This window comes from Struthio camelus, chromosome 5, assembly GCF_040807025.1.
Source record: "Struthio camelus isolate bStrCam1 chromosome 5, bStrCam1.hap1, whole genome shotgun sequence".
Classification (NCBI taxonomy): Eukaryota; Metazoa; Chordata; class Aves; order Struthioniformes; family Struthionidae; genus Struthio; species Struthio camelus.
The window spans coordinates 66,578,844-66,597,715 of NC_090946.1; the positions used below are offsets into that span (position 1 = coordinate 66,578,844).

General features: G+C 41.7%; 1 protein-coding gene across 4 annotated transcripts in view; it reads right to left on the bottom strand.

The window, feature by feature from the left end:
• The window catches only part of PRIMA1 (proline rich membrane anchor 1), a 63,990-nt gene that overhangs the window by 5,511 nt on the left and 39,607 nt on the right, over nucleotides 1-18,872 (bottom strand). Inside the window, exon 4 of one of the 4 annotated variants that reach the window (XR_011141633.1) lies at nucleotides 1,973-2,094. The exons of 2 other annotated variants lie outside the window; for them this stretch is intronic. Coding sequence is in view for 1 of the 2 variants with exons in the window: in XM_068946907.1 (XP_068803008.1) it covers nucleotides 2,188-2,203 (16 nt within the window). In the remaining variant the exon portion in view is untranslated. Of the gene's footprint in view, nucleotides 1-1,972; nucleotides 2,095-2,138; nucleotides 2,204-18,872 lie in introns of those variants that run through there. One more of the 4 variants, XM_068946907.1, reaches the window with a different exon arrangement.

Below are 18,872 nucleotides of genomic sequence, written 5' to 3' on the forward strand. Positions count from 1 at the left end.
TAATATTTTAAAGTGACTCTGAACAGAGGGACCTGAGCACAAATCCCATAACAGACCATGTTACATCACTGAAGTGTATCCTCCACAACTTCTCTCCTCAAAAGTGACGTGACCTTTATTTGAAGCTGAAGCTTTGTATATAGTAATAGCAAAAAACTTTGTGCTATCTGTACAGATATTTCGTATAGATGTTGGACCCAGATATCAGTGCCTTGAGTTTAAGGTGGTTCTAAGGGCAAAAAGAGGACTAGATAAACAAATGTAATACAATAGTCAATCTGGGCTATTGTTCTTAACATAATTTAATAAAAAAAATAGCAATTAATACAAAAATAGTTAATGACATTTAATTTCAGCCGAGAAAAGCATTAGTAAAAGATTCTGATTATAAGAAGATAAATTTGTTTTGATTATAAACACAAAGAGAATACTTCTCATTGTGACATCTTACATCCCTCTTCAGCTGATAAGACTTAAGGCTTGTTAATATTAACTGGGATTCCAGCTGTTAGAGAATGGAAATAGAATTGGAAGGGAAGACTAAAAAGCTTTGTTGAACCCTTTTTGAGCAGTTGACATGCTGTGCCTGTCTGTATCTGACATAACTTCCTGCAGCTCTGTCTTTCATGACATTATAAAGCATCCATCCCCCACATCTCTGACAAGATGAATGGAGAATCTGATGGCAACATTTCTTGTCCCATTTCTTCCTAGAGAAAAAAATGTTGCGACTGTCTTTAAACGTCTTATTGTTTTCAAAATCCGATGAATGGTCAAAAAATGAGAATTTTTTGGTGGCTTCTAGTGTCTATCTTTTCTTTCTCCTGTTTAACCTTTCTTTCAATATTTTGATGTTTAATGTCTTTCTGCTTCTCTCCAGCTCCATTTTCTCTCCCTGTCTAGCCTTCCTCTTCTTTCTTCACTTAAAAAAAATACCTTCATCTTCACTTTTATTTATATTTTTCTTTTTTTCTAGAAATGATTTCAAGAATAACTTCTTTGTTCCTCCTGAAACTCTACCTTTTTTCCTATCTTCTCCCTTTCTGCTTTGGTTTCTCTTCCCTAAGAGCATGTTTGCTCTTTTCACATCCCTAGTTTATCTCCCAGCATGAAGGCAATGTGCCATCTCATAGAGTGGTTCAGAGACGCCCTTACACTGGTGAGATCTTTCTGGTGACACTGCTGGAGAAGTAGCCAGTGATATTCTGCAACTGGTACTAGATATGCATTGAAAGTGTACTTTTTTCAGAGCTTGAAAATAGTGGAATGGAGATTTTATCAGGGTTCTGCTGGCTCTCTGCATCCCTGAGATTCTCTTCTGTCTCATCAGCTGCTCAGGGTTAGCATTAGTAAAACAGAGCCACCACTCTCTTGGGTCTCAGGGAAATGCCAGTTTGAGGCATTTTTTAAATTCATTTTCACAGACACTAATGTTCAGGCTTGGGGAATGCTCCATTTAACTCCTTCACTCAGTTTATTTCCAAATGGATGACAGACATGGATTTTGGGTCAAACTTGCCTCTGTGTTGCACCATTTAAATCACTGGCTCGAGGGAAGTTTATGCACTTATCACAAAGATTAAGATTGGCCTGTGTTTTTATATATGCAAAGTCCTTTTATTCTCTTGAAATTTTTAAATTGTCCTTTAGTGTTAGGGCACGAGCTCTTTTTATGTCACTAGGTCTGTCTGTCACTAGCTCTTTTTTCTCTCAAATTTTAACTTTGTTGCGATCCAAGTATAGAAGTTTTCCCCTTACACACCAAGGGGAACCCTTTTATCCCATTTTGTGCCTGATAAGCTAGTGCATGATCTTCCTGCATGTAACACCCTAAGCCCCCTTTCAAATGACGTAGTGCAGTCCCATATTCATGCATTTCCATTCCAGTGTTATTCTTCATTGATAAGATGGATGTTTCAAATTAGTGAGGAAATAAGCAGGGAATAAACATTCATATCTGTGACATACTCACTTGGTGGTAGGCGAAACAGGCTGTTCACTAACAAGTGGTTTGCATTGCTTTGCAGTATGATTTACTACACATTGTGCTTTGATGTTTAGCAAACAAATTGGCGCATTCTTCATGCAAAACATCTGCAAATGAAAGGTACATGCAACTCTGCATAACGTAGTACACGCCTGAAATGATGTTTCAGAGTCCGTAATGACCTCTCCACCATGTATACATTAATTTGCATGTATCCTATAATCAAGAAAGCGTCAAAGAGCCATTTAATAGTGTACCACACATGTTAAACTTCAATTTCAGATCAAGTTCTGATCATGTTACATGATAAATCTTAATTATCAAAGAAGTTCTTATTGATTCTGTACCAGCTCTCTGCAGAGTCCTATGTAAAGGTCCATGTAACAACGCACATCAAATAGAATTTGTACGTCCTGCCTTTAGAAAATTTCTTAAGCAAAAAGGAAGTTTTTGGGCCCTTGACCACATCTAGTCACGAAAATCAGTTAGCAAGTTTGACAAAGTCCTCCCTGTCAGCTTTTGCTATTGGTGTAAATTTGGCATAGCCCTACTGGCTGTAATGCAGTTCTGCTGGTAGAGTACAAAGAGAGGGTATCAACTGATTTCTCTCACGATTACACACTTTAAAAAAAAAACAGAAAACTCTTTATATGGCTTTCCAAACAAAATCAAACAAAAACTGAGAGGACTGTTCATTTAATCAGGACATTATTATGCTTTGTTACTCATAGGGTTATTAAAGCTATGAGCAGGAGACCAGCAAGAAATGGGAAAAAAAGTTTGTTCAGAATAGTAAATGGTAAGAGAGTTTAAAAGACACAACCTAACCCCATGCAACGTTCATATTCTTCAAGGTGCTTTGAAGAAATGAGTTAGAATCAAAATTTGATTTCATAAGACGAGCCTGAGCATCGCGAAGCCCGTTTCCTAAGCTCCTGCCTCTGTAGCAGTGTCACTGCTCAGCATCATGCCCAAGGCCAGCAGCCAGCAAGGGTGCTTCAGCAAGGCTGAAGGTGGGACCCAGGGAAACCCAGCTGGGGAAGAGGGAGTGACCTTGTGCCGGCAGCCGAGAAATGTGGGGATCTTAAGTTCATCTCCTTCTGGGGCTCGGATACCTCACTCAGCATTGCCAGGAGATGCCTGCCTCCACTTGCTATTTGCTGCCCTGAGCTTTCTTCTGAAGGAAATGCCTATCTCATTTCTTACAAAATAGGAATAGAGAGTGTCATTTTTCTTTCAAAAAGCAGTGAGAGGAGAAAATGCCTCTCTGTTCTCCCTTTCATCAGCCCAGGGTTCAGAAGACTGCAGCTCAGCTCTGTTCTTTGCTGAACAGTGGATACAAAATTGTAAATTGTGCTTAAAAGGTATCTGCAAAATTTAAAAAACAGACTTGATGTTATTTTAAGTGTATTAGTATCAACTGCTAGTGGTTTCTTTGACATTGAAAGCTACAAGGCACCTTTCTTTTGCAAATTTTACAGAGTGAGGGAGGCAAAGAATTGAGCATTCCCTGCAGTGATAGAAAGCCGGGACGCAGCAGAGCCATGTCAGGACTGAACTGTGACATCTGTGAGCTCAAGGCCACCTGCCTTCAGTGAAGGAGGAAGATGGAGTGTAATAAGTAAGCAGGTGGTCCGATGAATGAAAAATCCTTCTGATGTTTCGATTCTTTCAGTGAAGGTGTTTTTAGTAACATCCAAAGAACTTATCTATCCTTCAAAGCAGTTTTGCCTTGAGGTAGCTGTTACTATGAACAAAGTTACTACCAATTTCTGCTAATGTAAATGCAGACAGCCTCGCTTTTGTATTTCACAGCACAAGTCTGTGCTATCAGAAAAGATAAATAAGAGAGCTGTTCTGCTGCCAAGCTTGTTCATAAGCTGAAAGCTGAAGCCTTGGTTCATGTGCCTCTCCTGTGTTTGCAGTGACATGATTTTTCTTTGAAGAACATGCTGCCGACTGCCAGTCAGCATCTATGCATGTTACCCGCCACTCACTGAGACAGAGTGGCAGCAGGGAAGTGGCAGTATCAGGAAGCTGAAGAAGTGTCACTCAAACATGCAGTAACTTCAAAGATAATCTCTCCACCACTAACATACCGATGATACTTCAGTAATTAGCAACAGATAAACATAAATGACTTTCAGTAAAACTGGGTCTCATATGATACACCCATTCACTTTATAGGAACTGTCTACCCTGATGTGCCTTCACTGTACAGTAGAAATATTCAAGTTACCTATGTACCAGTAGAGATCTAACAGCAGTAACATCCTCCTGGGTTACAGAAGTTGTTCAAGAAACAGGGTAAATACTTGGTAAATATATTTTCACTTCATTGCTGTCTGGTTAGGCTGTTACCAATACCTGTAGTAACTATGTTTAGAGATCTTGGCTAGACTTCTATCCTGGAAGCCCAGACAAGATGATATGTGGGCTATAGTCACACTTTAAAAACATCTTTATTTAGCAGATACAGGATAAGAATGCAAGCATACATTTTGTAATATTATTTATTGATGTTACAATTAGTGGATCATTTGCCTCAGTGACCTGGATGTTTACACAAATGTAAAGGAAATGAAGGGAGGTTGTTTATATCTCAGTAATATGGATGTTCATCAAACAACAGTTTGATGCATCTGGACATTAGCCATTAGAGGTGAATCAGTTCCTGGGACAGCAAGTTATCGGAAACATAAACTTGCTTTCTAACACTAGTTTGTGAACAGGACCCCTCCTAGAGAAGCTCGGTGCACTGAAGACAGTTGTTTTCTAGGACACAGCCATGGAACTTTGTGCAGCCTCCCACCCCAAGCCTTGCCCTAACTAACCTGGGCTGCTTAGTCCGGCGCTATGGCCCACACCTATAGGCCTCATGTTTCAAAGCAAAGGGAAAGAAACATCTCTGGAAATATTTTTTAAGCTCATGGAAACGGAGTCACATTCTGATTTTTCACTTTGACTCTTTCACAGGGACCAGAAAAATTTCATCTGAGTATTTTTTTATTTGAAAATGTAAAGATAGAAATTAAAGAAAAAACCTAAGGATGAAAATTCTTTGAAACTTTAATTTTTCTCTATTAAATTAGTTAATAGCCATATGTAGACCATCAATCCGTCCAGAAAACAAGCAGCGTACTATTCATTCCTCGTAGGAAGAGGTTACTGGCTCAACTGCCTCCCACAGACAAAGCACATGTTTTACAGTTATAATAAAAAGTAGCTCCATCTGGACAAGTTTCAGCGATGCGCTCACTACTGTTCATCTGTTTGTCAAACAATATTCTGAATCTCCCAAGGCTTTTACACGTATTCCCTATAATTCTGTTCGCAGTCTAGTAAGTTGGATAGACCTATATCTAAAAGACAAACAAACTGCCATGCCCCAATATTTATTATTTATTATCTCTCTGTGTGACCTTTTTGACTTACTCTTCCCAACTAGAAATAGTTTGGAGGAGTAGGATAACACAGATGTTATTACCTGCACAGCTTGAAAGCAATATGTACATGGGTTACTTTCTGTTCTAGACTTTTTGTGGAGGTTCCCTTTCTTAAGCTGCATTACCCCTTTGCTTTTTATCAAAAAAACTAGGTGCCTCCTCTGAATCAGAAAATGCCATTATTTCCCTGGGGCCTGTCGAATACTTCAGTCTTAGCCAAACAATCTTTGGTGGTGGGTTGATAAATCCGATTTACAGCAGGAAGGCAGCACACAGTTTAAACATCTCCAGACCTTCTCTTGTTTCTCATATGCAGAGAAGGGAGGAGATTTGCACAAGTGTATGTGCTAGAACCATTATGAAAAATGGGAAAGTCTCATTCAGAGCACTACAAGTCATATTTCATCTCACATCCCAATAGGCTTTGATCTAGCCTCCAGATACCATCTCTTAAGTAGAATTTATTCTATTCTCGCTGAAGGCACAAGCCTTGTTTGCAAGAGTGTTTTCAAGCCTGCAGTTTACAGATAACTCACACCCATTTTTAGCTGACCAATTTCCGGAATATATTTGAGCAGGTCCTGCAGCATATGGACAATTTCCATTTTGGGGTGTTTCACACTTCCCTGTGATAGTCAAATCTCCCTCTCCGTGCACGGATTGATCACCTAGCCTTTGCTGAGTGCTTTTCTCTATGGAAATATTCCATATAGAGCCACGCTGCAGCCGTTCATCAGCATTTACAGCTTCCCTGAGCTTGTGTGTTCGGAGTGCAAGATGTGATGGGCAGATACTCTTTCTGCACAGATGCATCTATCCCAGCAAGCTGAAAACATTTTGGGTATATCTGAAGGAGAGATTTAGCCAGTTCAGACTGCAAGTAATTGCAATAGATTGCTGAGCCATATGTGAAATTGAAGAAGTAGAGTTTAGTCTTAATTTATTTTCAGCCGCGCAAAGTCAGAGTAATTCCACAAACTTTAGTGGACTCCAGTAGGATTTATTCCAATGTAACAAAGCAAGATCTGTCCCTGGGAGAGACTAAGATAATGCAATCACATTCCTACTAAGCCTTCAACTAAGCTAATATCATAATTATGCTCCTTACTTATCTCGATACAAAACCAATCTTACAGAAGAGAAGCAGCTTTATTATTACGATACTGGACTATTAACCATTGTAATTGATAAAAATAATTTCAGTAACCCCGCATATCACACCCCATTCTTTGCACTCCCTATAAAAATCTTTAAAAGGTTTTATTGACTGGAGGAATATGATAGCTGATATTATCCGTCAGGTGTTTTCAGTGCACAATACATCTTTGATACATTTTGATGGTAAAAGGAAAAAAACCGAATGGGCCTCATGTTAAAAATGAGCTCATTTTGCTGGCCTTTTGGCCTGGCAAAAAGCCACTAAAAGAAAGGGATCAGCATTTTCTTCTAAGGAAGTGGCAGGCAATGAATCTAGTTGATAATGTGTGTGGAATGAAGGCACCTTTCTGCTAACAAAACTGAAACACGTCCACAGGAGTGAAACCCTAAAATCTGAAGCTACCCCAACCCACAATGTTATCCGCCAGCTCTTTGAAAGGTGGGGGACGATTTCCTTCCATCCTTGGAAGGAAAGCTGTTGTAATGGATTAGTCGGGTATCATGGATTATGCTCCCAGTTCTGCCACAGGGTCCAGATCTCAGGGCCACCTAAAGGCAAAGCTTCGAGCCTGAGACTGAGCCTGTGCTTCTCACATGGCCTCACACAGGTGCAACTTTGACAGCCTCTGAAGCATGACAGAAGAGAAAGCTGGAGCTTTAGCTGCTGTGCTTGAGTATGTCTCCAGCTGCAGCACGTGGAGGATGGCCATGGCCATGCCTGGCAGAGCGCACCGGGTGTCCACTGTGCCCTGTGGGAACAGGGTGGCTGCCGATGAGCCAGGTGCCCTCCCTCTCTTCAAAGGCCTTCCCTGCTGCAAAGCAATATAGGTGCATGTGTAGAGCTTGGTTCATGGCATATGACGCTCTGCCAAGCAATGTAGGAACAGCCTGGTATTTTCGATATGTGTGTAGTGCCTAGATGACAGAGATGGCTCTATTGCATGAGACAGTATCTGCCCTAACAAGTCTATAATTTAAAGACAGAAGCCAGCTCGAATTTCTGTCCTAATTTCTTGTGGAAGACAATAAAAGAGGTTGAATTATTTAGTCTAATGAAAAGAAAGAGGAGTTGAGATTGGCCTCAGGGAACACCAGAAAAGGAGGAGGGTTATTGAAAGGAACAGATTGGAACAACTAGGAGTTTTTCCTAATAGACATATCTTTTACAAAATAGCATCTGCAACAGAAATTAATGCAAGGAGCAGAGAAGAAAACTAAAACTTGTAAGATAAATGGGCCTTTGCAAGTATGTGGATCACCTTGCATTTGAGGCAATCTTTCTCTGCCACCAACTAGTGTAACCCTACTGACTTCTAAGGAGCTACTTATGAATTTCAGTAGTAACCAAGAAAAGTCTGCAGAGGCAGACCATGCTCTTAGCAGGATGGATAAAGCCTCATATAAGTCAGCATGGAGAGTAGTATTGATTGCACACAGTGGTCCCAGCCTCCCCATGCTCCAGGTATGCAATTGGACAAGCCCATACAAAGGGCAAAGCAACCAGCAAGACTCGCACATCTTGATATCCACACACAGATTAGTTTCTGTGCAGTTTGGGAACTGAGCTTAGGCAATTGTAACGGGGGGGAAAATTTCTGAGGAAGGACTTGAATTCAGCCAATCTCCATACTCAGAAGTGCACAGGGCTCCCCAGGGTTCAGAGCAACAGAAGGGAAAAGCCAGGTTAACCTTCAGCTTCTGTTGCTTGGGAGTGTTAACATCATTTGTGATGTTTCAAAAAGCAGACACCAAAGAAGGAACTCCACCATTTCCTCATCTGGAGCATCTTCATATGGTTGGTTTATGGCAAAGGCCAGAAGGAGGAATGACCCTGTTTTCCTGCCCTTGCCAGTTTTCCAGCTTGCATACAGTTGTGATCAGACTCTTCACTTCTTTCTATTAGTGCTTTACTCCATCACCTGGCATTAGCTTGGAGAATGGATGTTGTGGTACTATTAGGACAGCTGATCTCCACAAATACCCCCTGACATGGCTATGTAGCAAACAGCTCTCTGAACCAGACAAAATGGGAATCTTGTTCTCCAGCCCTACGTTACCAGTGGAGGTAGCCACATGCGCACTGCCAGAGGTAATACCTGAGTAAAAGCACAGTAAGCGAGCGATGAAGCAGGACCACCACTAGCAGACACCAGCTTTTCCCACCCCCAGCTCTGCCCACGCTGACCTACTGCGCGTCTCGACTTCTCAGCAAGGCTCTCTCCTGAGCTGGGAGCTGTGTGCTGCTTAGCAACCTAGGAGCATTATAAATATTTAGCAGTAAGTGCTGGGGGCGGGGGGGGGGAGCTGGGAGGGAAGGACAGAAGCAGCAGAAATAAGACCATGCAGTTACACAACTGGCTGTAGTACAACTTCAAGGGTTTTGAGGGTGGCTCCAAACAACTGTAAGTACAGCCGTGCTGTGACCAAGGAACACGGTAGTTCTGCACGGCAGGGACCTTTCCTGCACCCTTTGTGCCCTGGCCACTGTGGCTGAGAGGCAATGAAGACCCCAGCAAGGCAGAAGGGCTTATAGAGTGACCTTTCTTCTGATCAGCATGGGTCATGGAAGCACAGCATAGCTGGCGTTGGAAGGGACCTCTGGAGATCATCTGATCCAACCTCAGAGCAGGATGCCCAGGACCATGTCTAGTTGGATTTTGAATATCTCCAAGGATGGAGACTTTACAACCTCTCTGGGCAATCTGTTCCAGTGTTTGACCACCCTCACAGTGAAGAAGTGTTTTCATGTGTTCAAGTGGAATTTCCCGTGTTTCAATTTGTGCCTGTTGCCTCTTGTCCTGTCACTGAGCACCACTCAGAAGAGTCTGGTCCTGTCCTTTTTACATCCTCCCATCAGATATATTGGCAAGATCCTCCCTGAACCTTCTCTTCTCCGGGCTGAACAGCCCCAGGTGTCAGCCTCTCCTTCTATGAGAGATGCTCCAGTCCCTTTATCATCTTTGTGGCCCTTTGCTGGACTTACTCCAGTATGTTCATGTTTTTCTTGTACTGTGGAGCCCAGATCCCCAGCACCCACAAAATCCTTTGGTGTGAACAAGACTCCTGAGCTTTTATAAACACCTTTTTGTTTCAGCAAAGCATGTAAAAGCTGGCAGCTTGTTTCCACAGCAAGTTGTGACTAATTAGATAAAGGTGTGAAACTAATGCACATAAATTACAGTGGGAAATAACACTACAGGGATCAGATGCCTATTTATATCTGGCTGAGATTCCCTGTGCAGGATATAATGCATCCCTACCACAGCTCCTGCAATTCCTTGAGCTTTAATACACAGCATAGCACAAAGACTCTGAGCCCAACAGGGTGAGTGGACAGGTTAAGGCTGGAAATCACTGGTGAAAGTTCACCATTCCTGGGCCTCTACTGGGGCCTTTCATCAATCAGCATTGATAACTTGGCACTGTTGCCCTTGTAAGTATGGTCAGAGGTAACTAATTGGGACATGAAGAAAGTCAATAGACCTATTCAAAAAGAAAAGCAGGGTAAAGGAGAGGAATCAGGCCCATACTCTCTGGCTTTCTCATTCTAATTGTCAGATTTTTAGAGCTTCTGCAAATCCACTGTGTCAACTGAGCTGCAGTTGTGCAGTCACTAGAGAAATCAGGCTCAACCAATTTTACTTCAGATGCACTGCAAACCCTCCAGGAACGGAAAAAGGAGCAATAAAGGCACCCAGAAGGTTCCTGTGGGGTTCACTTTCTCCAAGGGAAATTTCTAGATGATATAGAGTTGGAGTAACTGATCTCCCCCCCTCCTCAATACAGTGAGTACAATATCCTCTGAGACATAACAGAGATTGTCTTGGGTGTCCCAGGGATGCTGCTGGTCAATTCTTGTAGGCCATAATAAAGGCAGTCCTAAGCTTAGATACCACAGATAATCACGTTGAAAGCCCCCTTTGTCTGTCCCTACAAACTATGCTGGGTACATCTCAGTTACAGCTGTGGATTTTCACCAACAGAGTCAGCCACAAGTGCCATGATGTCAGCTTGCAAAAAGTAAGATTGACTTAAAAATTAAATGAATTTTTAACAAATAAAACTTTACTTCTTTGCCTTGTGAAGTTTTGAATATGTAAGAGTTTTGAGTTTAAAATCAATTTTTAGACTTGTATGTGAAGAGAACAGATGAGTAGTCTAAAAACTGACTTTAAACCCAAGACTGATATTTATTCAGATTTCTTCAGAAATTATGGCGTCAAGAAGAACCCCATGCAATAAAAAATTCACAGTAAAATTGCTCAAACTGCCAATTGCCCTATTGATTTCAAAGCTTTAGTATCGGCCTGTATCTTCTAGTTCTGCTGAGACAAATCAAGAATAACTTCACTGAAGCCAATCGAATCAGACTAGCATGAGGACTATACTCTGGCATGAGCCTGTAAAACCCACCCCTGGGTATTACAGGGTTTCACTGAGACAGTAACTGCAGAATACTTCAATTTATTGCAGGAGTTCTGCCCATTCAACATCGTATCCTCATTGGCAATAGAAAACAGGGAAAAATGACAGGTTCATTTGTACTAACAATGAAAAGTTAATTAATCACAGGACTGACTGCAATGCTCTACAGATTTCTGTTAGCATCTTTGTTAATACATTATAAATTAGGCATGAAAAAGGGAAAAGTGATCTATAAGAGTATTTTGTCAAACACTTGGGTGTTTGTTCAATGTTAGAGGCAAAAGCCTCCGTCAGGCTTCTGGTGTTCCTGCACGAGGAAAAAATATGGTATTTTACCCATTTGTGACAGCAAACTTTCTCTCTAGTGGAATGTTACTTTGCTATAATTTACAGGAGACAAACAGAGGAGGCATCCTCCCATGTAATAGTTATACACAGACGCAGTGCTTATAAAAATCCCCGAGTGACAGCCCTGGAGAGCAGAAGACTCTGCTCTGACACTGTGCGCGCTGCACAGAAACAGCAAAGCAAAACTGCCTGCACAAACCACCGATGTGGCTTGGCTCTCAGGGTGAAAGGATATTTTAGATCCCTTACTGATAAGTCTGTATTCTATCAAATGAACCTGCTAACAAGTGGCAGCAATACTTTTGGCAGCCTACTCATTTGTGTAGCTCAAAAATTAGGCCAACCCTCTTTCATCTTGATGCACTCAAAATATGCTGGACTGCACCAACTTTTAGTCCTCCTGTACAAAATCCCCAGAGACAACACTGAATCAGCAGAATGAATATAGCAGGGCTCTGGCAGCTCCCATGGGCTTTGATCAAGTTCTAAAGCTATTCAACAACTCTTCTTGTATATACTCCTCTGGAAATCATTGCACAACTAATACTCAGACTTTAGGGCTGTTTAGAAGAAGAGTTGATTTTTCTTTTAGTAGTTCTCAGTTTTCAGCAATCAGAACTACATTTACTTTAATAAACAATGACAGCTTTGAAAGAACACAAGAAAACCGACAAGAACACATTTCTTCATAGGTAAAAAATGGGATCTCATGCAGCAAGGAAGATTGGCTGCTCCGAGTATTTAATTTGTAATTAGTAGATCATCCACAAACCACATTCCCAGGATGGGAGTAAAGTCACAGGAAGGTGGTTAAGCATGCACACCGAGCAACCCACAGGGGCTGCTGAGCTTTGATCAGAGGATGCAGAGAACTTGACTGGGGGTGCTCAGTGGAGTGGATGCAGATAAACATCAACATGTAGCCAGTGGAAAAGGTAATCAGGTTGCAACGAGATTATCTTCTTACTCTTACAAAATTTTGACGTTTGTGTCTCTAGCAACTGCCTTTGGTGACATTCCTAGGTCCTCTTTACGAAGACCATGTTTCCCCCTGAACAGCACTTTCTAGAGGTTGACCCGTTTTGTACTGCTGGACTGGTTCAATGTCAGGGAAGTACAATCAGAGGTGCACAGACCTGCTTCCACAGACCTGCTTCTTCCCCTTCAGCATGTCCATTCACACAGATATTTTTCCCCCAGGTTTTCAAGCAGAACTCCTACTTTATCTACTGAGTAGTTACCATTCTTCCAGCCATCTGCTGAGAATTAAAGCATCATTTCTGTGCAAATCCTTCTAACTTTTCAGGGAGAATAAAAGAGAAGTTAGCAGTCCCAATTCATCTTGACCTGGGTGTCATATTCACTTTAAAGCAATTAAGTAAGTTTGGGCCACTCTTTTGTCTTTTCTCTGCACACACACTCCCTGCTAGGTAGTTAGGACCCTGCAGAAAACACAGGACATTTGACTTCATACAGTACCACGAGATCATGCCCTGGACACCCGCCCAGCTATGATAGTGGTCTTTGGGATATTATAAAGTACTTTGAAATTGGAAAGTGTTCTATTCCTGCAATTAATAATGGTGTTGGACTACACTGTGCATGGCTCCTGTGCTTCTGGTAAGAGATGGGCACAGACGTGTAGTTCTTCTTCTTTGGCTGAATGAGTGCTACAAGGTGGAGTGAGGAGAAACGCAGGGCCATGGTCTGCTGAGTGGGACACACCCCTCGCAGGTTGGGATGCATTCTTCCATGTGCAGTGCCTCATCACAGCCTTCCCTCCCACTTTTTGTCAAAAAAATACCAGTGTTTTCCCCTTATAGGCACCCTGCCTCATTTTGTTAACGAAAATCAACCTCCTAAACCGTGCTCCTGCCACTGAAACTAGACTTTACAATAAAGGGAGTCCATAAATCATATAGTAATGCTGAATAACCTAGAAAATACCTGAGCAATGAATTTTGAGACAGTTTAAATCTGACCTGCCATTTTGTTTCAATGCAATGTTTTCTTCTACTTAAATATTATTTGAAAGTGAACTCAGCAGCTATTTAAGGAAGTGCATGCATAGGCATTTATAGTACCTTTCTCACAGGCTATGGGACAAGGAAAACTGTTGTGCCTTGACAAAGTTAGAATAGTGAGCAAAAGGTACATCATGTGAAACATAGCCATCATCAGCCTTTCTCTGCTGACTTAGCAAGCAGGCGCTTTGACAGCAAAGCCTGCGATATACAGCTGAGAACAGAGTTATCCATCCTATGTAAAATCCAGCAGAGCCAAGGAATAGCATCCCTAAGCAAAATGGACTGCTTACAGGTCACCCGGGACCATATGGATGTGCTGGAGGTATTTAATATAGGTTTTTCACATGTTGGAAAACCATGCCAAGGACCTCCTACCAGCCTCCGTACCTCGAGCATCAGCTGGCGTGGAGACTTGGATGACTGGCTTTACTACCACCTTCATGGTTTAGGAGACATCTTCAGTATTTTAATTTTATACAGGGATCCAGACACCGGGTCCTTCCCGCTTTTATGTAAATATCGCACTGCCTTCATAGTAAGACTCCGATGTGTCAGTGAGCTACAGAAATAGGATTACAAAATGCAGGTCCCTCTCTGCCCTATCTCAGCTGTTTATTTACCAAAGTACTCTCGTTAATCCTCTTTACTGTGTTTACCCCTCACTTCCCTCCAGTCTTACTGTGATTGAGATGCTTACATTGCAAGCGAATGTCGAGAACAGCTTAAGAGACAGCCACCCCCAGAGGTGATTAAAATGAACAGAGCCCCTCTGATTTTTTTTGAAGCTGCACTGATTTACACCAACCGAAGGTCTGTTAACGATGCTTACATTCACCGTTCACTTGCCTGAGTCCAGTCCACAAACCATGTAATACTGAAATGATCCAGCTTCTTCCAGACTATGATAATTTACGAATTGTTCTTGGACAACCTGCTTTTATTTTTTGGCAACAGTCTTCTGGGGAAAGGGAAAGAACAGCAGATCTTTGCAGAGAGAGAGAAATGCTAGAGAAATACCTGAAGGTATTCTAGGTTTTGAACTGGTTACTCACTCGCTCATTCAGGCATGCTATTTGTTACAGAAATCTCTGGCTGTGGGATCATTTGCCTGACCTGCAAAATGAGCAGAGAACTCCCACTGCTTATTGTGGATCTGAGTACCACCTAGTCATTATGCCTGTCCTAGAAAGCCTTGAATGAAAGGTGTCACAGATGGTGTTTGCTGTTGGTACACAGTGCCACACATTTGGCCTGTCCTTAACATTTTTCTAATGTGCCATGGAAAAGTTTCCTAGGAAAATATTCACATTTTCAGAAACAGTAATGTATCCTTCTGTCACCAAGACCAGAGAAAATAACTGGTAGTTTCTCAAGGCATTTCAGTGTGTATAGCATCTTTTCCACTGCAAAACTGAGGGCGTTGTCACCATGCATAAAACCACGCTGCAGCACTAGGTAACATCACATGTGACATCTTCCAGTGCTTGATCTATGCAACAACACAGCTCTGCAGCTGATGTGCCAGCCCTGGTGTGCCAGTCATGCGGTGTCTAATGCTACACGCCAGCGACACACGCAGTAAGTTTAGAGGCTGCTCTAAGATGCTTTGGAGAGCTGCCCGATATGTATCTTCCTGAGTGCTTTACCTGTCTGACAGGGCTGATTGACAGTGCTGGTTGACACATTTTGGGATGTGGATCAAAAAGCACAGGAATGGATTACAGGATTTCTTGTGATCATTTCATGCTGGTAGAACTTGAGTATTTCCCATGGAGATGCAGAGATGATGATAACAGCAGGCTGCTTTGGCTCTAGTAATTATTTTGCACATGGAAGCACCAATCCACTAGGTTATGTTTTTGACAAAAAGGCTTAGTGCCAAAAATTGATGATACGCTGAAGTTTTAGCTTTTGCAGAGGAAAACAAACAAACATCAGCAGACACAGTTTTTATACAGATTCAATAAAAATACAGTTGAGTTATGATAACTCGAGGACAGTTACTCCCTCTCTTCCGGCTATGAAAAAGCAGACATGAGAGAGTTTGTTCAGGTCTGGCCCTTTGAAACCAGTAAATGAGATTTTAACTTAAGCACAATAGGATTTTTCTTCTTTTTACTTCTACTTTAAATTTGATTCTTATAAAAGTGAGGGATTAATACAACAGATCCAAGCTCTGTGCAAATAAATCTCTGCCTGCACTTTCCTGCTAAAACTCTTAACTCTTTCTACACTCTAGAACCAGATAACTGCTGTTATTTCACTCTTCAGTATGCCTTTAGTGACTATACTGCTAACAAAGGCAAGCCAAATGCTTTAAGCAAACAGGATATAGATATCATTGATGTTCAGGCTATAAAACCAAGTTCATTTGGAAGACTAACAAGCTGTGAAATCAGTAGTTATTGCAGTAAGGTTCTTTGCAATAGTGTCCTGTAATACCTGTGGATTTGTCACTGAGAGATATATACCATATACACCTGTACTATAGTTTAATTCAGATGGGATTGTAGTATCAGTTTTACCCATAGATGTACCTTATAAGGAACTGATGTTCAGTATGCTCTTAACATTTTATTTTGATCTATCCTTTTTTAGCTGATGGGCTGGTGAGAATTTTTAAATGTTGTTCCTGTTGCACCAAACAAGATATTAGTCATCTGCTACTGGCAAGCCAGTTTTTACACTTACTGGCACTACAAGGTTTTGTTGCACCCATGAGCTCCCATCAGAATGAGGGTTTCCAAATGTGATGACATGGGTCTCCTTCCCCTGCTCCCCTAAGAAACAGTAAAAAAAAAAAAACCTGTCTAAAAAGTATAGAAGACGACCCTCTCATGCAAGGTTTTAAAGGACATATGTTTGGATAATAATTCTTGCCACTTTCATATTTATATTGCTCAATACAGTAGGTGATGAATCTCAGTGATATCCCTGAGATGTAGGCAAACGGTTTTATGTCTGTTTCAAAGAAGAGGAAACTGAGGTTGGGGGGGAGGGGGCTCTAGGGGTCAGTGTATGCTGATCATTTTGAACAGTCCTTTCCTCAGTATACTATGCTGCTCTGCTGGTCCCCCAATCTCCACGTACAGTGACAAGCTACACAGTGAATAGAGGCTGTGCCACCCCTAGAAACCTTCAGACATGCTTGAAATGGCATAAAACAGAAGGGATGGAGATGAGAGCATAGGTGTGACTGCCTCTGCACTAGGTGTGCTCTGCACTCGGCAGGGTCGCGACTGCTCCCTGCATGCATGTCACGACTCGGCAGGGTCGTGACTGCTCCCTGCATGGAGTCATGCCTTTAGGTGCCCAAGAGTCTGCTCATCCTCCCCACAACTGGTGCAGTTAAGCTGTGAGAGAGAATGGCATTGTTTTCCTCCTGTCCCTCACCCAGAGCTAAAGAAAGAGTCAGGATCTGGGCAAGGACTGGATCTTTAGGCTGATTCTGGTTTCTACTTTGAGGCAAGCAGTGCCTGCCTTTCCTCAGAGAGAAGAGGGTTGTGCCATACCGAGGCTGCAACCTGAGCTAGACGTGGGGTAGAGGACAAGCAGGTGGTGTCTGCAATGGCTCAGCTGGAGGCCTCTGAGAGGATGGGTATGTTATAAGGAAGTAGATAGCTTGCTGACCCTGAGCTGGGAGCCAGATTTGTTGGAGATGCTGCAATGAAAGAGCTCCCACTTCCAGGAGATGAACAGAGAACCAGAGTCTGGAAGAAGGACTGGAGAGGAGAGTGGGTAGACACCGGTGTGAGAAAGGCCAAGGCAATTCCCCAGCCTGGGAGATAGCCACAGGAAGGAAACACGCTGGAACGAAACTTGGCTTCACTATCACCTAGATTAATTCCCTCTCTCTTCCTGTAGAAAGGCCTACCTCTCAGCAAAATATAGTGAAGGATTTCTCAGACCATCCAAAACCTATTCAGCTCAACAGTGCATGATAATACTCTGTGTCGAAGGCAGAGATTTTTCTCTTGTGAAGTATCTTATCTTATTTCCCAGGGTTTATCAATAGATATTCTTTACAATGGATCAAGGAACTTGAACTACTGAGGAATGCTGCCAAAGCACTTTAGGGCATCCATTTAACGAAGCCATTTTAGAAAGGACTCATTGATGAAAAGAAATGCTCTAGTTGCTCTGCAAAAATATAATTAATAAGATTTTTCTTTTATATCTATCCATCCTACTTCTGAGCAGTTTTCAGCTTAGCATTTGTCAGCAGTCTGAATGTCAACAATAAGAGCTAAGAGGAATTTTCACTTCTCTAAGCTTAATGCCAGTTCAGCTGCTGACTTGTATGTTGATATTCACATTGTTGACAAATAATGGGTATCTTCATCAAGTATCTGTATTATTCTTCACTGACATGAAATACAAGAGCCTTTGTTATGTGAACTCCCACAGTCTTCTCAAGGCAGCTCTAAATTTGTCTGTTTAAATTTCTTTTCTGTACTTCCTATCTAGTAGCATCAGATAGCAGATCTGAGGAAATATTCTTTGCCAGGCACAAGCTGCCCTGGAGAATTACTGCTCTCATCAGCCTATATTGCAGCCTTGGCAGAAATCATTCACAGTTTGGCACCAGGCAGACAAATGCAGTAGCTGTTTTTGAAACAGATATAGCTTTCCGCATGGAATTGGACCAACCTCCTGCGAACAGCTGATGTCAGATTAGGAACCACAGGTAAGAAATTTTGCATTAAATCAGTAATCCAAATGAACTTTCAGTCATCCATAGATGATTCTTTCTGAAAGTTCAGTAGGTAGAATGAAAGCTTTATAATTCTTCAAAATTAGTGAGCATTCCTTTTAGCTAAACCAGAAGCAGAAAAGATACTTACGTAAATTTAGTAAGAAATTAGTTACAGAGTTCTGTCTTCTTGTTTGAATTCTCCCTGTTTAATGCTCTTGGATATATTATTCTCCACATCCTGAGTAAGTTTTCAGATAACCACAAAGCACGTGCAATGGTCCACTATTGTGATATCCCTGCTAGAGCTAATCAAAAATTGTCCACTTGCTTTTTACAGAAATATTTCTTTTGTGCAAAGTACTTTCTGTTTTCTCCCCCCTCCCCTCTACAAACATCTCAAAGCTGAAAAAACATAAATTAATTAAAATTGTGATTCAGAGATCACTGCAGTATCTCTTGAGAGTTGTGAATTGAATATTGCTCTACTTTGGGCTGGGAAACCCAGCTGTTCTACAGCTCGTGTCCATTACTCTGATGGTACACCACAGCAACTCCATAAAATCATGATTGTTGGGTATCCTTGGAGCCATACTCAAGCCACTAGGGGAGAAAAGGAAACTCCATCCATCCTGACTACAACTCTCACATGATATTTTCTTTTCCACATCAACCCTCTGGACTCACGGTTTAAGCCTTCATACAGAAATTTCCAAGTTTTGACTTTTTTCCAGAGAAGAATTGCAATATTATTTAGACAAAGCAACGATTCCCCCTCGCATTTTTCT